We start from the raw sequence: 26,502 nt of genomic DNA on the forward strand, positions 1-26,502 counted from the left end.
CCAGTCCCCATCAATTCAGTTTTTCCTCCACTGCTGGAGCTTCCACTTCTTTGACAACAAATGCATTTGCATTGGTTTAGACAGGGTCATCACTTGAGCTGATGTAGTAAAGCAACATAGGTGTGGGCAGGTGTGATGGTGGTTGGCAAGATGGAGAGAAAGGATGCAAAGAGGAATTTACAGTAGTGTCAGTTCTCCTTAACTGAGCACTTCCTGTGTTTTAACAGTTTTATCTTCTTTTTTAAAACCTTCCTGCCAGCACTGGAACAAAGTTACGCTAGAGTTCCTAGAAGCCAGAGAGGTGGCGGGAGGAAATTGGCACTCAGTACTTCTTTGCAGCTTGCTAAGGAAGCCTCTGCTGTAGTTGTGTCTCTTTGCAAGTCCGAATGGTTACAGCAGAAGCTGCCTAAACTAGCTCCAAACAAGTGATGATTACCAATTTCCTCCTCCTCCCTCTCTCCCCCCCCCCAGGAATTCCAATACAATTTTGTTTCAGAGATGGCATGGCTAAAACAAATTCACCCAGGGAAATATGCGAATTCACAGCAGATCAATGCATACTTTTCCCATTGTGTAGCCACACCTTAGTTTTTTCCTTGCTACCCTAAAGAAAAGGGAAATTATCAGCTCCAAGCTCTGTTTGGGACTTCTAAGTTACTGAATTCTAAAAAAGCAGAGAAAAGTGTATGTTATGACACACACGACATTCCTTCTGCACACACAATATCCCTAACTGGTCTGACTACCTCCTAGCAGTAAAGAATTGGAAATTATTAAGCACATTCACTTAAACATCAACCAGACTGCTACATAAATGAACACAGAGCTGTAATCTGAAACTGTTCCAACTTGACAAAACTCTTCTTACAACTTGAGAATACTTTTCTCCGTGAAACCTTTTCATCAATCTAATCTTGTTTGTCCAGCAGTCAGACAAGGGCTCGATTTATCTCAAAGGCCACCGAATGGCTATCTCTACCGTAAGCTGTATCAAGTTTTGTAAAGTCAATTCTGGTTGAATGTTATATTTGAAACCCATTGACATTGTCTCACCATGATCATGTTTCCATATACTCCTGCCCCACCAATTTTTATGTCTATATTCCAAAACTGTATTTGGAAGCTAGTGCATAAGCACTTCCAGGCCACTGGAAAATAAACTGTTATCTGATTGATTGATGTATGTGCTTGACTTTGCTCTGCTCCCGTCTTGATGGGAGAGCCTAACGCTGTGTGAGAACAGTCTTGTGCATCCCTTTTAACAGTGAAACAAGACATGGACAATCCTTAGGACTGAGCATTTGAACGAGAGACCAAGATGGCATATGTAACTTTTAATATTATATGAATTGCCATTATTTAAATAAGAGACAGGAACTATGCCTCTGGAGAAAAATCTGTATTTTATTTGTAACCTGATACTCATAGAAACTCTGGCAGGGTATGTGTAACTGACTTGAAGACTTTGAGACCTCTATCTACTGGTGTTAACCCATTACTTCAGAGCCTATCGAACTAATATCTGCTCATTTACAGTGTGTGAAATCCAATATTTGTTTTATTGCTCAAACAATTGCATAACCACCAGTACAACCTATTCTGCACCAATGTAATCTAATGCAACATTGCTACTTGGGATTTTCACTTTCTTAATGATATACTGGATTTAGGCCCTCATCTAAACAGGGACTGAAACTCATTCCCAACATACTGGATCAGTTCTCAGTGACGGCCAGGCACATGTTTAGGCTCTGCTATTTCAGATTACAAGTAGGGATTTGCACGACAGAATACTCTATCATTCCAAAATTCCTTGCACAAAGCAATCAATGTAGATGCTGGCCCTTAATATATGCAGGGAACAGTTTCATACGGCCGGCACTCTCCCGGGCCTGTATCAGTACAGCACGAACACAGACTGACAATATCAGCAGGAAACAGCCCCTGCACTGGTGCAATTTTGTTGTTGTTTAGTCGTTAAGTCATGTCCGACTCTTCGTGACCCGATGGACCAAAGCATGCCAAGCCCTCCTGTCTTCCATTGCCTCCCGGAGTTTGGTCAAATTCATGTTGGTAGCTTCAATGACACTGTCCAACTCGTCGTCTGTTGTCCACTTCTCCTCTTGCCTGCACACATTCCCAACATCAGGGTCTTTATTCTCATGAGATGGCCCAAGTATTGGAGCCTCAGCTTCAGGATCTGTCCTTGCAGTGAGCACTCAGGGTTGATTTCTTTCAGAATGGATAGGTTTGTTCTCCTTGCAATCCAGGGGACTCTCAAGAGCCTCTTCCAGCACCACAATTCAAAAGCATCAATTCTTTGGCCATCAGCCTTCTTTATGGTCCAGCTCTCACTTCCACACATTGCTACTGGAAAAACCCTAGCTTTGACTATGTGGACCTTTGTCAGCAAGATGATGTCTCTGCTTTTTAAGATGCTGTCTAGCTGAAGCCTACCTTGTAGGATTTTGAGCATAACCTTGCTAGCATGTGAAATGAGTGCTATTGTACAGTAGTTGGAGCATTCTTTGGCACTGCCCTACTTTGGAATTGGGATGTAGGGTGCACTTTAGTGTAACTCAATACTTCATAAAATATTGTCAGTATTCCCTGTCCTACTGTTAAAGCATGAAGACATTTTGATGAATAGCCTTACTGCCCCCAAAGTAAAACAACCAGGAAAAAAATCGAACAGCTTAGATGAGAACAAACAAGTTCTACTAAGAGAATTTAATTTCCATGGCAAAATCCTATTACTTAACCTTGCAATAGGATTTTGGCCTGTACATGTGAGGCCTTTCAGTTCTGTAAAAATCATTTCCAAGATACGGTCTTTGTTTTGTTTCAGTTTGAATCTAATTTCAACCACCCATTTATCCGGTGGGCTTAGGCAATCTAGGACCCATGCAGGGCTGATCTGCATGTTTTGGAATCTCTCTCATATAAACTCATGTATAAACCCTTGGATATCATGCAAGCCTACTCACCAGGCAGCCATAGATACCCTGTTTTCCTGAAAATAAGACCTAACTTGAAAATAAGCCCTAGTATGATTTTTCAGGATGCTCGTAATATAAGCCCTACCCCCAAAATAAGCCCCAGTTAAGTGAAACCCCACCCTCCACCGTTGTGCAGCAACCAGAAGATGGCGTGACTGTATTTGAATAATGTAGATCGTGGTACATGAAAAAAAAATCACCTGAAAATAAGCAGGTTCATTGCAGAATGATCGCTTGCCTGTTTCAGAAATATCTGCACAATTGGAATAGTAACAGCAGTCTCACTCACTGAGAAAATACATGTGAAGCCTTTTTCCCATGTTATTTATTATTTGTTGTCTAATGTTTACTGTCTCCTGTAGCATCAACCTCTTTCTATTTTAAATGTGGTGTATAGTAGATAGAGTGACTAGGCCTCCTGGGAGTAGGAGACCTGTGTTAAAATCCCTGCTTGCTCATGGAAACTCACGAGTGTCTGTGTGTGGAACTTATAAAACATCCCTTAAATATTTCATTCACCTTGAAAGCCCTACTAGGGTTGCCATAGAAATTCCAACTTGATGGCTGTGGCGTTCACCCTTTGTGGCACCTATGTGTTGTGCCCTCACAAAGGCTCCAGTCGTGTTTTCCTCTCACTGCCATCTGTGGATTACCTCAATCCAATATAAATTAAGTTTGTCAAAATACTGGTCTTGTGAATGCAAACAGAACTTATTTACTGAAGTGAAGCCAATTTAATAATCACAGAAGTTCTTCAGATGACCATTGTACACAAGCAAATCATTAACAGGTCTCTCAATACATACTTTTCTCTTGCCATATAATGACCGCTTTCTCTATTTATCTTATCCAGCTTTATCTCTATTAGTATCTGTTCCTTCTCTCTCTGACTAACCAGTCTCTTATGTCTCTCTCTCTCTCTCTCTCTTTCTCTAACCGTCTCTCTGACTGTCTCTATTTCTATCTGACTCCCCCTCCTCCTGCCAAACCTTCATATAGCAGCTGAGGATTGGACCCCTCCAGTCCTCTCATAGGCTCATGCAAATTAGATCATGACTATGAGTGGCATGAGTGATGTGGGGCGATCGTCACAATGGCACTTTACACAAACATTTAAATGTACAACTTCAAAGTTAGAATTTTTTGTTAGGACTGCCCCAATTATTAGAACTGTCTTGTAAAATGTCAATTTACTCTTGTGCAGTAGTAATACTGCTGGGGAATGGGGGGCAGTAGGAAGAGAAGAAGGCCTAATGTGAGACAGATTGTCTAACTAAAGGTAGCCACACTTGTTAGTTTGCAAGACTTGAGCAGACCTTACTGGAAAAGACTATTTCTGGGAAGGAGGCACAGTAGGAAAAGAAAACAATTTAATATGAGATGCTGTTGATTTGCAAGATCTAAGCAGAGCTCTTAACGATATACCACTTTGGAGGTTACTAATTCATATAGTGACAACGCATCAGAAGTGACTTGATGGCACATTAATATATTTTTCTTAATTACTAGACAATTGTACAGTGACAAGATAGGTGGAATGGTTGAAACTATGAAAGGATACAGGCACCAAAACTCTATTGAGTAAGACCATCCTCAGCCACAACAAAAAACCGTAATTTCACAATTTAAATGAGTGAGCTTCTCAATATATATAAAAATAAAGCAAGCAAGCAAGCTCCTGCTGGTAAGCTTGTCCCACACATGCTCAGTCCTGTAACAAAGTGCTTGTATTACCCCTTTGAAAGGCCTTTTTTGAGGATCAATATTTCAGCTCCTGAAGTCTGGATTCTTTCCAAATAAAAAAGTAGGTGGAGCCAACCATTCTCTTGCAATGTAAACAACATTTTTTACTCAATTTATTTGATCTAATGTCAATGTGCAGATATTTAAAATTGCTTGGTTTTTTTCATGGCGGGTATAAAGCAGCTTCACTTTATAAAATTGTAACTCAAACACCCTTTGCCCAAATGTCCCCAAATTTGGTATAAATCAAGAGCAGATTGTCTGTTATATCCCTGCTATATTTGGTGCCAATCCATAGTCCAGTTCCAAAGTTATAATTTTTTGTTTGGGCTTCCCCCATTTTGAGAATTTCCTTGTAGAATGTAGATTTACTCAAACACAATGACATAGCTACACTACTGTGCAGCTATAATACCTATGTGATTAATGTACAGCTTTTCTGTGGGCATCACTATAAGCAGCAGCATGATTTTCTATTGGCAACACTGTGCTACAGATAAAATAAATGACATCTCCAAAATATATATACATTTGTGAAAGACACTGAGAAAGTCCCTAATCTCAGGGACCTGTCCCTTTATATGGATGGCTGCATAGGAGGCAATCACTGCATGGCATAATCTAAAGTCCTGTCCAAAGGACATCAAAACAAAGTCTTCAATATGAGCAGCTGTTTTTGGATAGCATGCTTTGACCAAGATACAGAATGCTATCCCCCACCTCCCAATAACATACCTGTAGAATAAGCAACATTTGAATAATCGAAGGAGGAACTCTTGCTCGGGAACGGGACAAAGCATCTTCCAATTTAATGTTGAGTGTTATAATGTTCCGAAAGTGCAGCAAAGCCAGTTGGCGGACAGAGGGTTCCTTTCCCTTAAAAACAAAAACAAACCCAAAACAAATGTTTTAAATAATTGCTTCAAAATTGTTACTTGGAAATGATTAAGCATCTTCAAGTCTCACCAATATAACCAAGTGATTTGTTACATGCCTGTTCAGTTTACTTAAAGCAGTAGCATTTCAAAGTGATGAAACTTTGGATGGATTTTGCTCCGATGTTCTGCTACAGCTTTTGTGCATTTATATTAATCAAATCTATTTTCACCCATTTCTGTGCTTATTAGAAACACTGTCTAGGCTCACCATAAGTTAGAATACACTTGAATGCATATCATCATCATCAACAACAACACTGCTGTTGTTACTACTACTATTACAATTTTCTATGGTTAGAATCTTGGTACGGCTGCTTGTAGCTAATACATTTGCAAGCTTTAGGGGAAGCATCTCAGTTGCACATCTGGGTGTGCGACCAGGTACCCAACTGAAACACTATTAGTCACTATTAGTTATGATACGTTATGCTAATCTTGGTGGAAATCCAGTGATATAAAGTTATGCTGTGTAAACCTGATGACTGTGGAGATCTCCCAATCACCAAGTTTCAAATTTGTTGTTTCTCTCAGCTCTACCCTTGTTTTAACTCCCTGGTTTTTAGGTCAAACTGAGAAGAGATTCCTTTGTTTACTCAATTCCGCAGTAGCTCTTAGGAAGATGGCATGCCTGTGCCTTACCATATTCCTTGGCCAGGGAGGGCTATCCTGTTTTCTCCAGAATCACTTTGTATAAGGAGAAATACAGCAGCTGGCTGGTTCACATGGTTGGAGGGGGCATACTGAGGCTTTTCAATGCCCCTTTACTCTGGATTGGTCCATTACAGATGAATTTCTTTGCTATCTGATTTCATGCTCAGAATTACCCCAAACAATATCATTCCCTGAGAAGTAAAGGCACTGGGGGATGGATGGATGGTCTATATTGTCTCCATGGTCTTCCTATCACAAAATGCTTCCCCCAAACTGGCCTGGACACTGCATTCTTGACAATCAAGTAGGTGGGGTGTTTTTGCATTCCCTCCCTAGACATGAGTTAAGGAATAGACAACTCCATAACATGCCATTTTTCTGAAACATAGAATACAATCTGTTTTTGCTTGGTTTTGGCCTGATATATAATATTGAGTGCAATATGGAATTAGCAAGCCTCAGTGCTATTGAATGTTCTAAATTTTGAGAATACAAAGTGTATTTTTAAAAAAACTAAAAAAAGGGAATTCTGGAGGCCTTCCTCATTGCAACTTTGAAATATAATCATATATACTAGGATTTAGCAATTATATAAAGACAGACAATGAATTTCATATGTATAGCAAACTCCAGTACATAGTGTCCCTCAACGAATCATGGGAAGACAGCTATTGTCTGAGAAGCACAGAGACCCGTATGTGCCTACCTTTAGCAAAAGTATGCTAAAACAATAAAATACCCAGACTTCACCCTGAAGGAATATCAAAGGGACATCCTGAGAAAGGAATTTCAAAGGAACATCCAAAAAAAGGGATATCAAAGGAACTTCCTGGGAAAGAAAGTTCAAAGGAATATCAAATTAAGTTGGCCATTTTATGGCCATTTGTGTGGTCCTATATAGCTATGGACTATCTTTGGTTCTCTAGACTGTCTTTGCTGCTGGCTGTCTCTATTGGTCAGGACTGAATAAACACTTTCCTAAACCTTCAATAAGACTCATTATAAATTCTTAAAAGTTCTCCACATGACATCATCAACCATGGCCACGTGTTGTTTGTGAATTAAATGTTCCCTATTTCCCCCCCCCCCCAAGTTGATAGGGTCCTTTGATCCTGGGGAAGCTTTTGGAACAGCGGAAAGAATCTTAAGTGTCTGAAAATAACCACCACTGGAACCCCGATAGGCACTGGGACAGGTACTGGCAATTTTCAGATATTTAAGACCCCACCCCCAACCCCAGCTGTCCCCAAAGGCTTGCCCAGGACTAAAAGGATCCTAAGGGAGCCTAGGAAACCAGGGTGTGTGGAGGTGGGTGGGGTGGGGTGGGAGGTAACTTTTAATTTACAAAATAGGGCCTCATCAGGCTCACATAGCATAACGTTACATTACTAGATTTTGGCCACTATGTGAACACCACTTGGATTTTGGTCTACATACAGTATTTTTGTTGATGCTGCATTTATTTTTTTGTCTGCACAAAAAAACATGTAAAGTCAAGCACTTTAAGAGTCTGATGCTTTTTGAGGAGTAAATGATTTAATCAGATGTATTCATTAATTCATTTTTACATCAAATTTGAATTGCACACATATTTTCCAAATATCATTTATGTTCCAACTTGTAAGTGGAATCCCTGCAAAATATATGCAACTTCTCATACGTCTGATTTGAGACACAGTGGTGAAATCAGTCTAAGAACTATGGAAAAGCCAGATTCCTAAAGGAAGCAAGACAACATGGAGCTTCAGACTGGGATTAAAACTGGAATTTACATGATGCTCCAAATAAACTGGAAACATTACACTAAGAAATAAGGATATTAAAGAATACTTGCACGTTTTCTCATTTTTGATCAAAAAGGGGGTATTGACCCACCATTTCATATGGAAAAAGCAGTGAACCACTACTGTTTTGTTTCTGCATGAGACCAAAACGCCTAAAACCTTTTTTTTCACGTCATTATCAACCCTGACTAAAACAACCCCTGCACAATGCAGCATGGCTTTTTATGCACCCCCTCCCCCGAATATATGTAATTTGAACAAAACTGCTTGTGTGAATTTTCCAGAGTCCTGAAATGTAAAAAACAAAAACAAAAACAAAACAACAAAAACAAACAAACAAACAAAAAACCACAACTGCTTTCATAATCTTGTCTGGTGGCAACAGCATTTTTCTTGCTCAAATGAAATGAGCAAAGATTTGTACTCCTAGTAAGAAGAATTGCAGAGGTACTTGCTCTTGGTGAAAAATCCCAATACCCTTTGGGAATGCGGAGCACGCTACAAGATTGTTTTGGATCATGAGGAATCTTTATTGGAAGTACTAGATGCAGACAAGTAGGGAGACTGGAGGGACGTCTTTCTATTCAGAATCATAGTTGACAACCTGAACATCACACCAGGACAGAGAAACATATGCCAAATTCCCCATTTTGGGTAAAATGAGTATCTAGCTCGCTGGGGGTATGTGTATAATTAACTTGCAAACTGCCCAGAGGGTGCTTTAATGTGTTTTGCTCACTTGAAGAAAGTATCAGTTTGCCCCAAGAGGTGCCTGAGAGTTTCTGGTTCTCTGATTAACAACCAGGAGAGCTGCTTCTGCCGGTTTTTCTGGTTTCTAAAATAACAAAGTAATATTTTACCTGTACGGGATAGAATATAGCCTGAAGCATGGGCAGGACATCACTGAAAAAGAAATCCCATGTTTCAGCCAAGGTATCCAAAAGTTTCTGTCCTGTAAATTGGGAAAAATGCATATAGTCAAATAGCGTAAATCAAAGGGCATCTCAGATCTGAAGTATTTTGTATATAGATGGGAAAGGCAGCTGCCAAATGCTTGCACCATGCATTACAGTTGAACTGGGAGGTCTATGTTTTCCAGCTGCTTGTCACTGTGCCCTTTGTATAGATTTGAGAGACAAGCAACTGAAACACAGATGAACAGGATGCATTGTGTACACCAGGAACATAACTAGGCAAATGGATAGATATCTGCTGGGGAGCCTTGAAACATTATGCAACTTTATGGGAAGATGTGCAGAAGATTTATGTATTGCACAAAGCATGAACCAGCTTTTGTAAGAGCTGGCCCTGCCTGCTGAATTGGGTCGTTTTTGCTCAAGTTGTATTCCATGAAAGAAGCACCAATCGTTTTGCCTCGATGCAAGAGTGTGCGCATCCAGCAACGCCTACCATTGTGTGCATTTTGTTTAAAAAAAAGAAAAACTTCACCCTTCGGGTGATAGGCTTGCAGCCCAAAATTCCAAGCTTGGGTGGCCTGAACACAGTAAGCAGGACCAGCACAGTTAAATGACGGCGCAATTACGTTAGCATCAGGGAGCAAGCTAGTGCTCTGGAAGTCTAGCTTGATTAGAGCAATCTAATCAAGATCAACGGTTCACACAGAAATTGCTCCTACATCCAAAACAAGCCTTAGTAAGTGAGTCAGTTCAGGATATTGGCAAATTAATCACTTCCTCTGCTCCTTCCTCTGCTCCATGTAACAGATTGTCACTGATGTGCTGCATCATTTATATATATATTTTTTTTTTTAAAATTTTTTTTGCCTTCTCTTAATGGGCCAGTCAAGAAATGGGATGCAGGTAGTTTCTCGACCCCACATTCTATGAAGTTCTAAAAAAATGTTTGATTTCTTTTCCAGACCACTTATTTTCCACAAAAGGTGTTTTTTTTGGGGGGGGGGCGAGATTGATAAGGCCTCTAGCAAGGGGCTTCTAGACTTTAACGTGTCCCATGGTGGCAAGGGTGGGATGCATGCCTTCTAATTTAGGGTGACCGTGTAATCAAAGGTTGATATCCCATGCCTTCTTCAGGTTCCAGAGAACAATCTTGGGCCACATAACACTGCAGACGGTTAGGTCATTATTGGTCCCAAGCAGACCCTGGATAGGATGTTGCCAGGGAAACATGGATAAACATGTTTGGAAGAAGGGCAGAGGCTAAGTGAAATAATATTTTTAGTGAACTAGCTTCTGCAGCTTTCTACCAACCTTCACAAGGCTATTTAGTCATAAAGAAGCTTATAATTTGAGGGAAACATAAACGGCCACCCTGGAGGCTGCCATTTGCTCGGCTGATGAGCCAGACAAATTTAATTTCCTTGTTCAGCAGGTAGGAACATTAAATGACTACTGAGGCAGAAGTGGGCTGTTATTACAGGTTGTGGTCTGAAGCCAACTGAAGAAGAGTTTTGATTTTGATGTGCATCTGGATGAGGCTCAGCGGGCATAATTGATGTCTCGATTACCTTCATAAAACCGGATCTTGTCCCTCAGGATTACCATGCCTTTTGTAAGTAGCTGGTTCTGTAAATACAATTTAAAATAACTTTTTATTTCTCTTGCCCTCTAACCCTGAATCTTTGGCAATTATTGTTTTTCAACCATGAGGTAGGCTACTTGGTTGCTTGATTATTATTCATTTATTTGTTGGCAGTTCATTAGAAGAGTTGCTACATTATATTTCAGGCCACGTAGGTAGTAAGAGCATTGTGCAAGATTTACCAGCTTCACATTTTGTGACTTTATGAAGGGAAGATGATTAAAAAATAAACAGTATGTACACACATACACAGAGAGATACTGGAATTATGCATCGTGTAGCTCTTATTGTTCCATGCAAGCTGTGATTGAGGAATCCCCCTCCCACCGCCCCATGGCACACACAGTGACCTTCAGGCCCTTGATTGACTGTGAATGCTTTCCTTACAGACTTGTCTGCCAAGCAACATTTGCATCTAGACAGAAGACTCTGGGAAGAGAAAAGCTACTTTTCAAAACTAAAACTCCCAGAATCTTCCAGCCCATAAAGCTGAGGAACTGCGAAAGCAGTAATCTGGAAAAGTAATTTTTCCAAGTTGTGATTCTGGGCCATGTAGTATGAGCCACTTAACAGGGTGTATCCTAATACACGTCTACTATACCACTGACAAACTCTCTTCATAGCAGAAGCAGCTAATGCACAGCTTACCTACTGCTTCTTACACAGTCCCCAAGTCTTCCAAACAAATATCTTCAATTTTCAATTAGAAACTGGAGAGAGTTCTTGGAAACAAATAGCATTCCTAGTGTATACAAGCCCAATTTTTCTGGATCTCTAGAAGTTCTGAACTAAATCACATATTCTTTGTTCCATTAAGAAGCTATGATTATTGGTTATGAAAAGTAATCACTAAATTTGGTGAGTTAACTTGAAATATTCACCACATTTCAGTGTCACGCCAGGACAGTACTCTTTATATCACTGTCTTGGAAATGTTCCTCCAAATATTTCTTGCTATACTTTTGAGATGTTCAATACATATGCTGAAAAGATAAAACAGATGTACAGCACAATCTTATGCACACAAGTGTAACTCGTATGGAACTTATTACACTCATCCAAGTGTGCATAAGATGGCAGCTCTAGTTGTGTGTTTTTTTAAATTACTTTAATATTAAATTGCATTTCAACAGGACTAACATTGGTTCAATATATGGAAGAAATATTTTTATATGAAGGACTTATTCAAGCATGCACATTTCCACATGGTGCCAAAAAAAAATGCTGTCTTGTCCAAGTTGAACTCTTCAGTGAGAAAACAGGCCTTGCATTTTAAAGATTACTGCAAGCCCAATGAAGCCCTGCAATATATTTTTTTCTGAAAGCACTTATTCCGGACTGCAAAGCTCAGACTAATTTTATTACTTAAAATTCTTAGGGTGAATATTGTTTCCAACAGTGCGGTTAAAAAATTAAATAGAAGGAATAAGCACAACAAAGAAAAAACTGTACAAACCTGCAAATATTCAGTAAAAAAAGACCCCAGCTCAGTTTTCAGTAGCTGCCTGTTCCAAAGAGAATTAAAAAAAAATCCATGTAACCACCACATTGTACTCTGTATGTACTGTCTTTTTTTATATTAATGAGCTCAGCTCTTGGCTATGGAAGATTCCGTCATAGTAAAAATTGTTAGTCTTCAATGTGCCACAGTGCTGGTTAATATAAGTATATTATGGATCTGCTGCATATTTTATTTGTATATTTATATTATTTATAAGCCGCCTTTTTCCTGATAAGGGGACCCAAGGCGCCTCACAAAATTTAAAGAATAGAATTAAAAACAAAAGTAAACATTACAAAATAATTAAATTATACATGAAATAAAATACACTTGAATAATTAAAAGCAGATGAACATTAAGAACTACCTTTATTTAACAATGCTTAACTTTTCAGAAAGCATCACTCTCTAATCTTATGCATCATCTTTAACAGTGTCAGAGCAAGATCCAGTGGGGCATGCTTTTATCAGTGGAATAGAAAGAGGACAATCTCCCTCCCTCCTGCATCTTGCAGACATCTTAAAAATTGCTTCAGAGTGCTGGGAATCTGTCTAGTGCTGGGTGTTTGGCCACCACTGAGAGCTGTTTTGGAGCTAAACCATAGTTATTGGTAAAACAGAAAGTATATGCAGGAGACAACTCCCAATATTCTGTCACACTTCACCACAATCAAAAAAAGAACACGGAGGATTAGATTTTATTAGAGGTAGGGATTCTGTGGTCCAGTTCAGATATTGTTCCACTCCCACACCCATCACCCTGATTACTGTATTTGGGGCTGATGGAGTCCAACAAGACCAGAAGGTTCATAAGTTCCCCAGTCCTGGGTCATCCTGATGAAGAGGCAGGCCATAATTAAAATTCTGCTAGATAAAACTAAGAATCAATCTAGCCCAAAATCATGTTTCCATCAATGGCAAGCCAGATGGCTTTCTAGAAACCCACCAGCAAAGCATGAAAGCAAGTGATATTGAGTGGTATATTTCCTTTTGTCCTTTCTGAGTCTACTACTGATGTTCTCCGTTGGGTGTCCCCAATTCTGCTATCAGAGAAGAAAACAGCTTTGTATAATTTTCTAAATTATTCCAGCTCTTTAGCATTTATCTTTCTCCCTACTGCCCCAAACTACAAAGTTTCAAGTGTCTGAGCCATCCTTTCTGATAGGGGAAGTGCTCCAGGCTCCCTAAAATACAATAGATGTTGTAGTTTTTGATACCTCCCCAATGGAATTGTTCAACATACAGTACTTTTAAAGAAATTGTGAACAATTTATATTTTAAGATAGCATTTACATAGATTTACAAAACATCACTGTGCTAATGGCAGTCTCTCCCCCTTCCCTTCCCTTCCCTTCCCTTCCCTAATAAACCTAGCATGGAATTTGCTGTAGCACACCAAAGTTAATTTTTTTGTTCAGTTATTCACCAGAATCCCAAGCTATCTATCCTGGTTAGTCACAGCCAGTTCAGACTCCTGAATCAATGGGTAAGTCTGAAAAGATATATTTTATCACAATCAATCAAAAGACATTGTACTATTTAATCTTTCTCCTCTTTTGCGGTGGGGGGGGTAGGGATGGGGACAAAAATACAGAACTGGTTGGAAAACAAGGAAGGATTACAAATCAAAGATATTATTTGGCATCCTATGAACTTCTATGAATGAGATAAGGTCCCTGCATGATAAAAACATTGACTAGAAGCAGCATATATGTGATGTTAGCAATTCAAGGGTTTTGTGCCCTTGACGTTACCTTGTAAGTGTTATTCAACTGAACAAAATTAGAAAGCTGACATAGTTGCTTTGAAGTTTGTTTAAAGCAATGGTGGGATACCCTTGTATGATATTCTTATGTCCTCAGTGTATAAGGCTGAACCTTAAAGGTATACTTTTTAATTGCAAAATCAAATCATGCTTCTACTTTTGATTCAGAAAAAAAAGTATAATCCAACTATTAGATAATTGGGAAACTGCCCTGTTTAATGAATCAGAGAAAAACATAATCATTTTAAAAGAAAACAGGGGTGTTTATTGGGCAAGAGACATAGCCAGTTAGTAAAATAATGTTGCAACATGCTTTGTTTCTAAACAGCATCTGGAAGTAGTTAAAAATATCCCAGAACCCGAGTCACTGATAATCTTACTTCGTCAGTTTCCTCTCTCTTCTTTGTCTTCCTCAATATTAAGCAGGCTGTTCCCCTCTACCTGAGTGTCTCTCTTTTAATTTTTTACTCCCTGTGATCTAGCTCCTACCTCTGTATGCTACCCACAGTGCCCTTGCTAAGATCACTGATGGCCTTATCACCTAACAATCTGCACTCTGTTCACCTTCTCCATCATCTGTTTATGGCATAGCAGATAATCTTCCTTGATACCTTGTCCTCTCTTCTGAGCTTTCATTCAGGATTTCCATTGGGGCTCAGTTCTATGGGGCTTTCTTAGGTTCTACTCCACACTTTCTGCTTCTCTATACTATTTCCTTTGATGACTTTACTACAACATTCCATATTTTCTGTACCATCTATATGCTCATCACACCCAGTTGTATCCCTTTACTCCATTCGCCAAGTCCTCCTTCTAGCCCAGCATCTTCTTCTTGACTGTGTCATGTGCCCACCAGGAGAGGCCTTTCTCTTGGTCCTGCTACCTTCACAGGTGTGTTTAGCAGGTACATGGGAGAGGACTTTTTCTGTTGCTGGTCCCAGACTTTGGAACTCTCTCCCACAGGAGGCCAGGCTGGCCTTATATTTACTTTTGCAGCTGAAGACCTTTCTCTTCAGGCAAGCTTTCCATGAGTGACTGCCTTCCTGAATGTGGTTTTTAAATGTGCTGTTGTACCCTATTGATTTGAATGGGTGTTGCTTTTGTTTACTGTTTTTTAGTATGGTATTTGATCATATTTAGCATTTGTATACTCACTGTAGTTAGCCCTCGACTTACGAATATCCCGACATACGACTATTTTGAGTTACCAGCAGCTCCGGCCACAAAACTTTGCTTCTATTTGCGACCGGAGCCTCGAATTACAAGCAGAAAAAGGCGGGGAATTTAAATTGCTAACCATTGGTGGTGAAGAGGCTGCTTCTTTGTAGCTCTTTCACCCCAGCAGTTAGAGAGTGTGCGATCGCAGGAGGCTTCGGACTGCCTGGTAAGGTGCTGCTTTCTACTTTTAAAAAACTGTTCTGGGTGGGTTTTGCAGCATGGTTTTGGGCTGGGTGGTGGGTTTATGTTTCTGTGCTGTGATGGGTCTTGCAGGGTTTTTTTTTCTTTCCCCCATTTCCAATGGGTCTTGCAGGGTTTGTTTGCTTTTTGCTTTTTTTTTTTGCATTTCTGAACGGTCTTGCATGGTTTGTTAGCTTTTTGCTTTTTTTGCCTTTCTGAAGTATCTTGCATGGTTTGTTTGCTTTCTGCTTTGCTTTTTTTTGCATTTCCAAAGGATCTTGCATGGTTTCTTTGCTTTTCTCCCCCCCCCCTTTGGCCGGAATGGATTAATCGTGTTTCCAATGGGTCTTGCAGTGGTTTTTGTGTGTGTGTGATTTTTTTCTTTGGCCGGAATGGATTAATTGCATTTCAGTGCATTCCTATGTGAAATGGTACTTCGACTTACGGCCATTTCGAGTTACGACCAGAGTTCCGGAACCAATTAAGTTCCTAAGTCAAGGCACCACTGTACTGATGATTTCTCTCTACCCTTCTCATTTTAAATTTGCCTGGTTCAATTCATATGCAAGATTGGCTTAAACCTTACCATTCTCTCTTGCTTGTTCAATAACCTAGTTGTGCTACATCTCCTTATAGGACACAGAATCTATCAGCCCAATTAACTAAAGCAGGGATCTCTAAACTTTTGACTGTGATGGCCACACTGGATATTTTCAACATTTTGAGGGCCTGAAGGAACAGGAATGCGTGTGCATGCATGGACACCCACCTGCATGCCCCCCCCGCCTGCCCGTGCATGTGCTGAAGGGATTCAGCCAGATAAAACAGCAAGGCGGGCCGGATGTGGCCACGGGTTTCAAGACCCCTGAACTAAAACTATGGTCAATGTCGTGATCATTTCTCGCTTTGACTACAGCAGACCTCTTTCTCTCAAACTTCAGTTTTCTCCCCTCTCTTAAAAAAAGATGTGGACAAAATTATGCATCTCTCCTACTCTTCTAATGATGAAAAACCTCTCCTCAGGCCCTTTTACAGGTCTTTCCTATCTCTTTTATATTCCTTGCCCTTGCTTTATAGAGGCATCCCCAGATTTGCCCCACCTTGTCTCTGTGTTCCCATTTCTCACTAAATCTAAACAATTGTCCTAACGTAATATTAAACTGATGCTAAAATTAGTGATCCAGATATACAAAGTTTGCCTTATCATTTTCTGTCCTTGAGGAATCGAATATGCCATGCCAGATGAAAAGAAAGAGAAAGTCCAAGAAAATGGAAGATTATTAATGAGAAATATTATGGAAAATTGTTGTAATTTCTTTTTCTCTTTGTATGATTTCCATCTTTAATACAATTGTATAAGTGGATGTAAGAATACTTTTCGCTCTTTGGAATTTTACCCTTTCTTACCCTTCCCCGCTTCTTATCTGGCCCCCTATTTGTACAAACAACATTTGTACCCTATGAAAATGAATAAAAATATATTTTTTTTAAAAAGAATATCACCATGAGAGATTCTCTTCAGGGTGAATGGTGCCTACACAGGCAGCAATTACTCTCCTTAAGACTCACCGCTCTGCACTATTAATTCTCATGCCCCTCCTTTGTTTTCCCAAAGTCTGCTGCTGAGGTGGCCAGCTCTCAACATGATATATAAGTGGTGCTGGCATGTTAAAGATCCACACAATCCTGAACAACAGCACTGCTACTGTGCAGCTTCTGGCACTGACACAACGCAGTGGCAGAAGGGTGAAAAGCTACCCTTCTGATGAAGCAAACAACAAAACACCTTCCGTTTTCCTATTGAAAGAAGGCAAGCAGAAAAGATGCACCTTATTCTACAAAAGCATGATGTATTCAGGGGTGCATTTTTCCTTGTCTTAATGAAAAACCTTTGGTGTCCATTCCGCCCCACCCCCAAAATCACTGATGTTGTTTCACCACCAAATTTGAATTGCAAAGAGGATGATGGATAACAGGCAAGAGCATGTGATCTGCAAAACAGCATCTTGCCAATCCGTTTATTATAAATGGCACTGTATATATCAATAGAATAAAAAAAAATTAGGAATTAATGCAAAATAAATGTAGAGAACATTCCTTCAACAACAACAAGCTGGCTGGATAGCTCAGTGAATTTGGTATGTGGCTCCACAGCCAGAGGCTGAGAGTTCAGTTCCCCACTGTGCATCCAAGAAGAGCCAGCCTGTGTGACCTTGGGCAAGCTGTTCAGTCTCAGAGTGCCCCCAGAAGAAGGGAAAGGTAAACCACTCCTGAATTCTCTCTACCTAGAAAAAACTGAAAAGGGTAACCATGAGACAGATTTGATGGCACACAATTACAGTGGTACCTTGACTTACAAACGTCTCCACTTGCGAACATTTCGAGTTATGAACGGCTCCATTCGCAAAATGTTGCTTTGACTTCAGAACGGAGCTTCGACTTGCAAACGAAAAACGGCAGGGGAAAAGGGCGGGAAATTCAAATTTCCCCTGCCTTTTTTCGTTCCATTCAAATGGTTGGTGGCGAAGAGGCTGCTATTTCGCCCCAATGGTTAGGAAAAGGGACCCCCGGGAGGTCTCCGATGGTGGCAGGGGGACTCTGGGAGGTCTCCCAGGACTTCCCTGTTGCCATCGGAGACCTCCTGGGGGTCCCCCACCACCATGAGCGGCACCTTTGGAGGTCTCCCCTGGTAGGCCCAGTCTACCAGGCTTTCCTGGGGGGGGGTAGATTGGGCCTATCAGGGGAAGCCATCAGGAGGGCTTCCCCTGGAAGGCCTGGTCTACCCCCCGGGAAAGCCTGAAGGCACTGATCGTGGTGGCGGGGGACCCCCAGGAGGTCTCTGATGGGGGCGGGGAAGCCCTGGGAGACTTCCCAGGGTCCCCCACCACCGTGGTCGGAGTCAGTGGTCACCCAGCGCCAGGAGGCTTGTGCTAGCCGGGCGCTTGGCCGCTCACCCCTGGCAGAGGCAGTGAAGCGCTGGGAAGCTTCGGACGGGTAAGGTGCTCCTTTATCCTTTTAAAAAAAACTGTTCTGGTGGGTTTCAGAGGGTAGTTTTGGACTGGGGGGGATTATGTTTCTCTGCTGTGTTGTTTTCTTTTTGGATTTTATTTGCAGTCCCAGCGTGGGACTTGCTGTGTTTATTTTTTATTATTTTAATTTTTGGGGTTTTTTTTTTTTTTTTTTGAAATGCTGGAATGGATTAATCCCGTTCCCAAGCATTTCAATGGGAAATGGTGCTTCGACTTACGAACATTTCGACTTACTAATGCTGTTCCAATACGGATTAAGTTCGTAAGTCGAGGAACCACTATATTATTATTATATTAAACTGCAACAACAAAATTGATGAATATGTGTCGGAAAAAGTGTACAGTCTGTCATGATCTTACTCACCTGACACCTTCATTGAGATTGTAAAGCTCATGTTCTGCAAGTCCTTTCCGCTGGAACACAGCTATTACTCCATTATGGATACTGCAAGCAAGTGGTTAGAAAATAATATATCAATAATCACAACTCATAAGGACATAGCCCTGTAAGCTTTGTTCCAGTACATTCTATATCTGGGTGACCCTTTACAACAGACACAAGTGGTCAGTGCATAGCCATCTATCTTCACAGCAGCACATCAGTCATTGATATAAGCTTTGAAATTTGCTTTCATGCAGTCATTAAATCAGTTCCAAGGGTCAGAACAATAGTTACCATTATGTTACAATTTTAAAGTTAACAGTTACTGCTCTGAGTGCTAGAAAAATAGTTACTGTTATATTAGCAAAAGTAACAAAAGTTAGTTTCAAAATCAGAATACTACAAGAAACACCTAAATAGTGAGGCTATATAAACCTTGTAACTGTAGCAGAAAGCAACAGCCATTAATTGTGATGCTGTGAAATGAATTAAGTTATTCATCCTGTTAGTATCATGTAATGTAATTATAGCAGGAAAAGAAAAAAGTTAACTTGCATTTATTTGTAACTAGTCATTTCCAACCTCTGAAATTTAGTGCACCCCAAAACACAGTTGCATAGCAAAAGGACTGATAGCAAGAGTCTCTAGCCTCATCATACCAGTTACAGGAAACAAAAACTGGCGGTCCAGGGTAGTGAGGCCATTATTCAGCCAAGCAGAAGAGCATGAACAGACCAAAATAGAAAACATGATGTGGTTTCCGACCCCCACCCCCCACCCTTGCCTCCTCCTTTCAGTTAATAAGAATGTCAAGCTGGTTATAAAGGCCTTTGTTTGAACTCCTGTCTTGGAAACATACACAATGGAAGCACAGTTCAGTGGGGTTGGGTCAGTTTGAAGATTCAAACAAATGGCAGGAAAAAGCAGTTTAGGCCTGAATTCAACTGCAAGCCCCAAATAAAGGAGAGTCACTGAATCAATGGGATTTATGCAACAGTTGACTTATCATTCAGCAACAAATCCAATGGATCTATTCTAGTTTAGCAATTTGGTTTTAGGCTTACATGTCTTTATATCCAGCATAGGTGCAATTCACCTGATGAAGAATACAAAGTATTTGCCACCACTGTCTTGCTATGATGCAACCTTTGTAACTTTGCTATATCTGCTCAGGACAACTGTTTGAAAAGACACTGCGATTTCCTAGTTCCTTATAACTGTCTTGCAGCAAAACATATCTACCCCCTCAGGTAAAACTTCACCAAGAAAACTGTTTTATATGATACGTCTTTTGAGGTAGATTTATAATGGTTGATGCCAGTTGACAATCTGTGTATCTGTCTGTGTGTATACAAAAAAGTGTACAAACATTTCCAGCTTCCCTAACTTCCCAATCTAACCCATGTTTCAAGAAAGCTTACTTTTAACACTTTGCTTAATCCTCACTTTGGTGTGCTTCTACACACACTTTAATACCTTTTTGGTTCACCTATAAAAGTATCCCCTCAGTATGGAATTTGGTATAACTTGCGCATGAAGGTACAAAAGATTATACAGCTACTTTAAAAAGGAAAGGAAAGGAAACTGAAAATTTATTTTATTTAGCAGGATAATAGCCCATATCACATCTCTTTTCTGTGCTCCTGCTAATATCCTTTCATTTAGTGAGGTGTAACCTTTCTTTTTCCTGCAACACATTTGACAAATCATATATTGAAATGGAAAAACAGTATTCCTCCTGGAACACAATTCATTATTTGTGATACCAGAAGTTTTTCTCTTTTGTAATAACTTTTCTTTTTTCATGCGAGAGGCTGGTTTCACCAATGTGTTTTTACTAAGGAAACAAATTAAGTAAACAGATCCTAAGCTATTCCTCTTTACCTCATTTGCTTTATAAAAAGCCCTGAGATTACCTTGCTTCAGTTCAGGCTGAGAGGCAGCAGGCAGCTTTCTCAAAGTCATCCAATTAGTGTCACATCTAAAAAAGGATTGGATACTAGATCTTCAAGTCCCATCTCATACCTGCTCCAACAACAGGCTGGGCTCATTTATGCCCCTTCTTTTTTCCTCTAGAGACCCCAAAAAGTTGATAGTTCTCTGTGCCTATTTTCTTTTATTTCATAATGGTTGAAATCTAGTTGTGTACATATATGGGCATAATGTGTCATTACATCTGAGTGTATCTGCAACTGCACAAGGTGAAAAAGTTACCCACAAAGCACATCCATTAGCAGGTACATTGTGCAGTTAGTTGGTCAAGTGGGAACCATTCAACTGATTGTGCAATTGCCTCGTGCATTCCTTCTTGCCAGGGCAGAATGTCCAGCACATTTATGATGGCGAACTTGATTTTATGCCTTGATGAACTGGATTAAAGCCATTACTAAAGGCTACCATTTTCAACAATATGCTATTGTCTAATTATTACCAGTTATGTTACAGGAGTCCTCATACAAGGAATGTGTGGCTCCCAACTTGCAACAGCTACACTGGCTTCAAATTTGTTTCAGGTCCCAATTCAAAGTGCTGTTGAGGACACCATAAAGCTCTGAATGGTTTAGGATGAGGATAGCAGAAGGACTGAGGCTGTCCTATTTTGGGCACATCTCATACAGGGTACTCTGGAGAAAACAAAAATGCTGGGAAAGGCTGAAGGCAGCAGGAAAAGAGGAAGATCAAATATGGGATGGATTTATTTTTTTCAAGGAAGCCATGGGTTTGAATTTATAGAGTTGAGCACAGCTATCGGAACAGGTCATTTACAGAGTCACTATAATCAGAGGTGACTTGATGGTACATAGCGACAACATCCTATATTATGGTCAAGTGTTAAGGGAAATGGTTCTCCTTTCCTGAACATACTGGTTCTGGGAACACAGACCATTTGACATGACCATTCTTGAATTCGCCAGCCCCCCCAAATCCCCATTCTGCCACCAAACTTCTTGAATACCAATCTGGATAATACCTCCCAACAGCCCTAGCCAACACGGTTCATTTAATCATTTCTTTATTAAATTTATACCCCGCCCATCTAGACATATATCTGCTCTGGGCGGCTAACAATAAAAATAGAATAAGAGCAATAAAATAAAATAAAATAAATAGCAACAATAATAATATAGTTCAAGATGGGGAAAAATAAAAAATAATCAACTGATGACAGGAGGGAAAGCCTGCCTAAAAAGCCAGGTCTTAAGTTGGCTCTTAAAAACACCCACATAGTAAAGAATGCTAGGAATTGCCATCCAGCAGCATCTGGCTGGCTCACTTTGCCCACCTGGACTTTACCACAACAATAATATAAATGAAAATAATAATAATAAAAAAGTGACAGCCAGAGTGACAAAGTGGTCAGAGTATGGAACAGAAAGGGAAGACCCGGGCTGAAATCCCCACTCAATCATGACATTCCATAGGTGATTTTGGACCAGTTGCTCTCAGTTTCACCTACCCCACAGAGTTGTTGTGAGAAGGAGGTGAAGAGGAGAGTGTGGATGCCACCTTGAGCCCCCTGCAGAAAAGCCAGGATACAACTAGTGGATGAATATATAATGAATAATGTAGGCTGCTGTTTCCTTAATCTGCTCTTTAGGGTAGTACATGAAATGGGTTTTCTCCCATTTTCAAAGTAGAAGAAAATGGAAACACTCATGGCTGCCAGTTCTAATACAAAAGGAAATGGAAATGTACATGGCTGTCAGCTACTCTCCACAGGAAGTAGAACTTTACCTTGCCAAAGTTCCCCACCTCTCTCCTCAAGAGGACTCAAGGCAGCTTAACAACAACCTGTCCTGCTCGATGAGGATAATAGCCTCAGCTTCCCAGAAGTCTCCTGCACTTTTCCAAAGAGTGGCCACCTCTTTATCTCTTGTTTTCCCATCCCTGACCAAAGCTCTGCAACCCTGACAGAGGCAAGATCTTCATAATCTTGCTGCAGCTCAAAGATACCCCTCCCCTTCCTTTTATTTCCATTGCAAACAAGTCTGGGCATGACGAACCAGAGAAAAGTGTTGATGGGGGAGGCAGGATAAAGGCAAACAGAGTTACCACACAGCATACTGTGGAGTCTCCGTTCATCTGTACCTAATTAATACAGAGATGTCAAAAAAGGTGTCAAAATAGCATAACTAAGAAAGGAATAAGTGAGCAAGAAGCTCAGATTAATTTTCTTCTTCGGCTTTCACACCATAGGTTATTTTAATTTGATTCAGACTACCTAAAAATATGAATTTGCAGAAGAGCATGCAGTTCAATACTTGCTGCATTTTTATAAAATCATACACTGATTATCTTAATTGCAAAAAGCTGAAGCAAGCAAATCAACCTTCCAGTTCATTTGTATACATAAAACACTTGGGATTAACATAATTTGCCAATCTTTTTTGTTGTGATCCCCAATGAGTTACTTGCAGTCAGTTGAATCAAGGGAATCTAACCTTTAGTCTATAGCTGTTTTGAAGACACCGACAAAACACTTTTTTGGAAAAGGGGTTGCAACAGGTACTAGAGTATAGGATTCTTCTGAGGAATTGGTTTGAGTTCTATATCAAAGCATCAACAGCTGTACTGCTAGAGGGGTCACTTGGCCCCTCTCATTTTAAAAAGAGTTCCATTACCCACTGATGTTAGACAGCAATGTAGACAGATCATCCCCATACATATGTTTAGTAACAATCAATATGCCAATGTTGAACATCATCACCTCTAGAGATCAGAAGAGATCTATAACATTCCCATTCAAGGGGGTTGCTATAATTCTCGTTACCATTTTTTAAAAGCCACCTTCAAATGCAAACTTTTCAAATAAATAAAACTGTTACAATGGGACAGCATTGAATAGAAGAGATATAGAATACAGGCATCCCATGTTACGTTATTAACACAGGATGGGAGCTACTTCTGTGTGGCTGAGAGCCAACACTGGCACAATCAGATGACTCAGAAGGTTACTTCCTTTATCTGCAGGAAAGGGTGAGACTAGCAAGGGAAGTAGCCAAAGCACCCACTGGTTCTATATGGCTTCTAGATGAAGACATTTACTGAAACAACTGAAGGCTCCACAATCCAGCAATGACAATCACAGCAGAAGGATACCATTAAGAATGAACTCAAAGAGAAAGCCCCGACTGTTATCAAACTTTCTCATGTTGTTGTTCCCGTGTCTTGCCATGCTGGTTACAATGCAAGCAAGCTTCTTTTGTTTACGATACTGTCTATGTGAGAAGGTATTTTCACATTTTTGGGCAATAGTATGGGGACAGTTTGATACAAAGACCACTTTTCTTCCCAGGGAGTAACTGACTCATTATTCTTGATATGAACTAATCTGTGCCGTCTTAGGAAATAAGTGATCTGGGACACATTGGCAACAGAACACTCCTTTAAAATGGGAAGTATTAGTTGCCACCAAAATTATTGTTCTGTTCTTATTTCTGCAGTACAACCTAATCACATGCCACTTCACAGAATACAAGAGGACCACGCCCTATCCAGAAGGTTCACTGTTTATAGTTCAATACGAAGAGACAACAGAAGACGGGAAAAGTAGAAATACTAGTTATTTTAAAAAGGGGAAAGCATATGCTCTTAAATTTAGTTACATACAACCAGGGCTAGATATAAAACAGCAGATGTGGGGGACCTTTCTTCAGCTTGAGGGAAGCATTACCTTTGTGGAAACATGCTGGGGGCTGAAAGCCAGCAATGAGTGGGACTACTCACACACTCACTGATTCTCTTTTCCCTATACACAACTGACATATCAGTCACACCGCATCAGATGAATGCCACAAAAGAAAAGATACATCAAAACAAGGTGGCAGTCCACTTTCTTCCTCAATCATCAGCTAGCTACCTGCCTATCTTTTCATGAGGAAAAGGGATGGATTGGAAGCAGAGGAATCCCCTTGGGACATCTGAGGTTAGCTTCCTCTTTACTCCTGCTTGGCTGTTTTCCAAACAGCTGAACAACACAATTCCTTACCCTCAACCATGGCAGTTACTCTAGAAGCAGCTAAGTAGCAGTGAAGGGGAATCACTCCTTCAGGTATCACTAGACATCTTGACAAACAATTCCAAGTTAGGATGGATTACCCCCCCCCCCCCCACACACACACACTGCTCTTCTTCATGAGAGGGGATTTGTCTTGGACAGTCTTCATGGGTCAGATCTACTCTATGGGCTAAAGGCTCCTTGAAGTTCTGAGCATGTGGATTACATAAAACACATGGAGGAAAAGGTAGGTTTTTGAAGAGGAATCTGAAGGAAGTGCAAGGCCAAAAACAGACATCAAGGACAGTCCATAATAAATGGAACACAGATTAATATTGCAGAGAGATGACTGAGGTGATCTTTTCTCCCAGATGCAAGAAAAACTCCTGTGTGATACTGAGAGTATTTAACTAAGTGTTTCCCTTCCTAGTCATGAACTATCTCTGGGAAATACCACCGCTGGGCATAAGGGCTAGTGAGGAAAATACAATGGAGTCATTTGAGGGGGCAAGGCAGAGCTGAGGATTGTAAATTTAGAGGAATTAGGGTCACAGGTAGGGATTATAGGGATACAAACACAAAGACTGAAGGGGCACAAGACAAGTGAGGACTTCGAAGTGATTAGTTGATCTTGGAGATGATCTCCAAGATCAACTACTCTAATGGTCTCTGTGGGGGGGGGCTTCCCTTGAGATCGACCCAGAAACTTCAATAGATTCAGAGTGCAGCTGCCAGACTGGTATTGAGTGTGAGCAAATCTGACCACATTTCGCAGGTCTTGGTTCGCCTACACTAGTTGCCTATTCTGGGTCAGGTTCAATATTTTGGTTCTCGCGTAAAAAAGCCCTTCATGGTTTGGGCCCATGTTACTTATCAGAGCACCCTTCCCCAACAACATCAAGCCACACCACCAGATCTTCGCAGAAAATGCTCCTACGAGTCAACATGCTGAGGGAGGCCAGAAAGACATCCACTAGAAATCGCGCTTTTCTTGGCAGTGGCACCAGCCCTTTGGAACAGGCTTCAGGTTGAGCTACACCTGTCCCTGTCCCCTCTACCTTCAAGAGGCTGGTTGAAACAGTGTGTTGCAAAGAAGCTTTTAATGGCATCCTCTAAAGCAGTGGTCCCCAACCTTGGGTCTCCAGATGTTCTTGGACTACAACTCCCAGAAGCCTTCACTACCACCTCTGCTGGTCAGGATTTCTGGGAAATGAAGTCCAAGAACATCTGGAGGCCCAAGGTTGGGGACCACTGCTCTAAAGAACCTGCCAAATCTGTCTTGCTCACCTGACCATTGCTGGTGCTCTTGGTGTGCTTGTTTTATGATGTCTTTACTGATTTGTTGTTGTTGTTGTTTAGTCGTTTAGTCGTGTCCGACTCTTCGTGACCCCTGATTTGTTATGTTCTTATTTACCTTTATTGTTGTATGATTGTATTTGCTTTATCTGTTTATTAACCATCCAGAGTAACGCCTTACACTTATCAAGCTATGTGAAAATGAAACAAACAAACAAACAAACTTGAAGGCAAGGACAGATTTTGGAGCATATAGAAAGCAGACAAGAAGCCACTACAAGTTAAGCAATAAGAGAGATGAATGGTATAGCAGAAGTGATGAGGAGATAGCCATGATCATATCACATGGGATGTATGGATGCACGGTGGGGTATAAAGATGAACTGTTTAGTGAGACAATTCTTGACCTCCCCAACAGCAACAAAAGGCAATAGTGGCTTAACCTTCTTCCCATAGCTGT

General features: G+C 40.6%; 1 protein-coding gene across 13 annotated transcripts in view; it reads right to left on the bottom strand.

The window, feature by feature from the left end:
* Positions 1-26,502, bottom strand: part of PRR5 (proline rich 5) — a 106,532-nt gene that overhangs the window by 17,017 nt on the left and 63,013 nt on the right. For 9 of the 13 annotated variants that reach the window (XM_078394177.1, XM_078394179.1, XM_073000863.2 and 6 more), the window contains 5 exons: positions 18,731-18,811; positions 12,131-12,179; positions 10,601-10,658; positions 8,976-9,067; positions 5,478-5,618 (listed from right to left, as the gene is read on the bottom strand). In XM_078394177.1, the coding sequence (XP_078250303.1) occupies positions 5,478-5,618; positions 8,976-9,067; positions 10,601-10,658; positions 12,131-12,179; positions 18,731-18,811 (421 nt within the window). The remainder of the gene's footprint in view (positions 1-5,477; positions 5,619-8,975; positions 9,068-10,600; positions 10,659-12,130; positions 12,180-18,730; positions 18,812-26,502) is intronic. The other 4 variants (XM_078394181.1, XM_078394182.1, XM_073000868.2 and 1 more) reach the window with 2 other exon arrangements.

The sequence above is a fragment of the Pogona vitticeps genome, chromosome 5 (genome assembly GCF_051106095.1).
Source record: "Pogona vitticeps strain Pit_001003342236 chromosome 5, PviZW2.1, whole genome shotgun sequence".
NCBI lineage: Eukaryota > Metazoa > Chordata > Lepidosauria > Squamata > Agamidae > Pogona > Pogona vitticeps.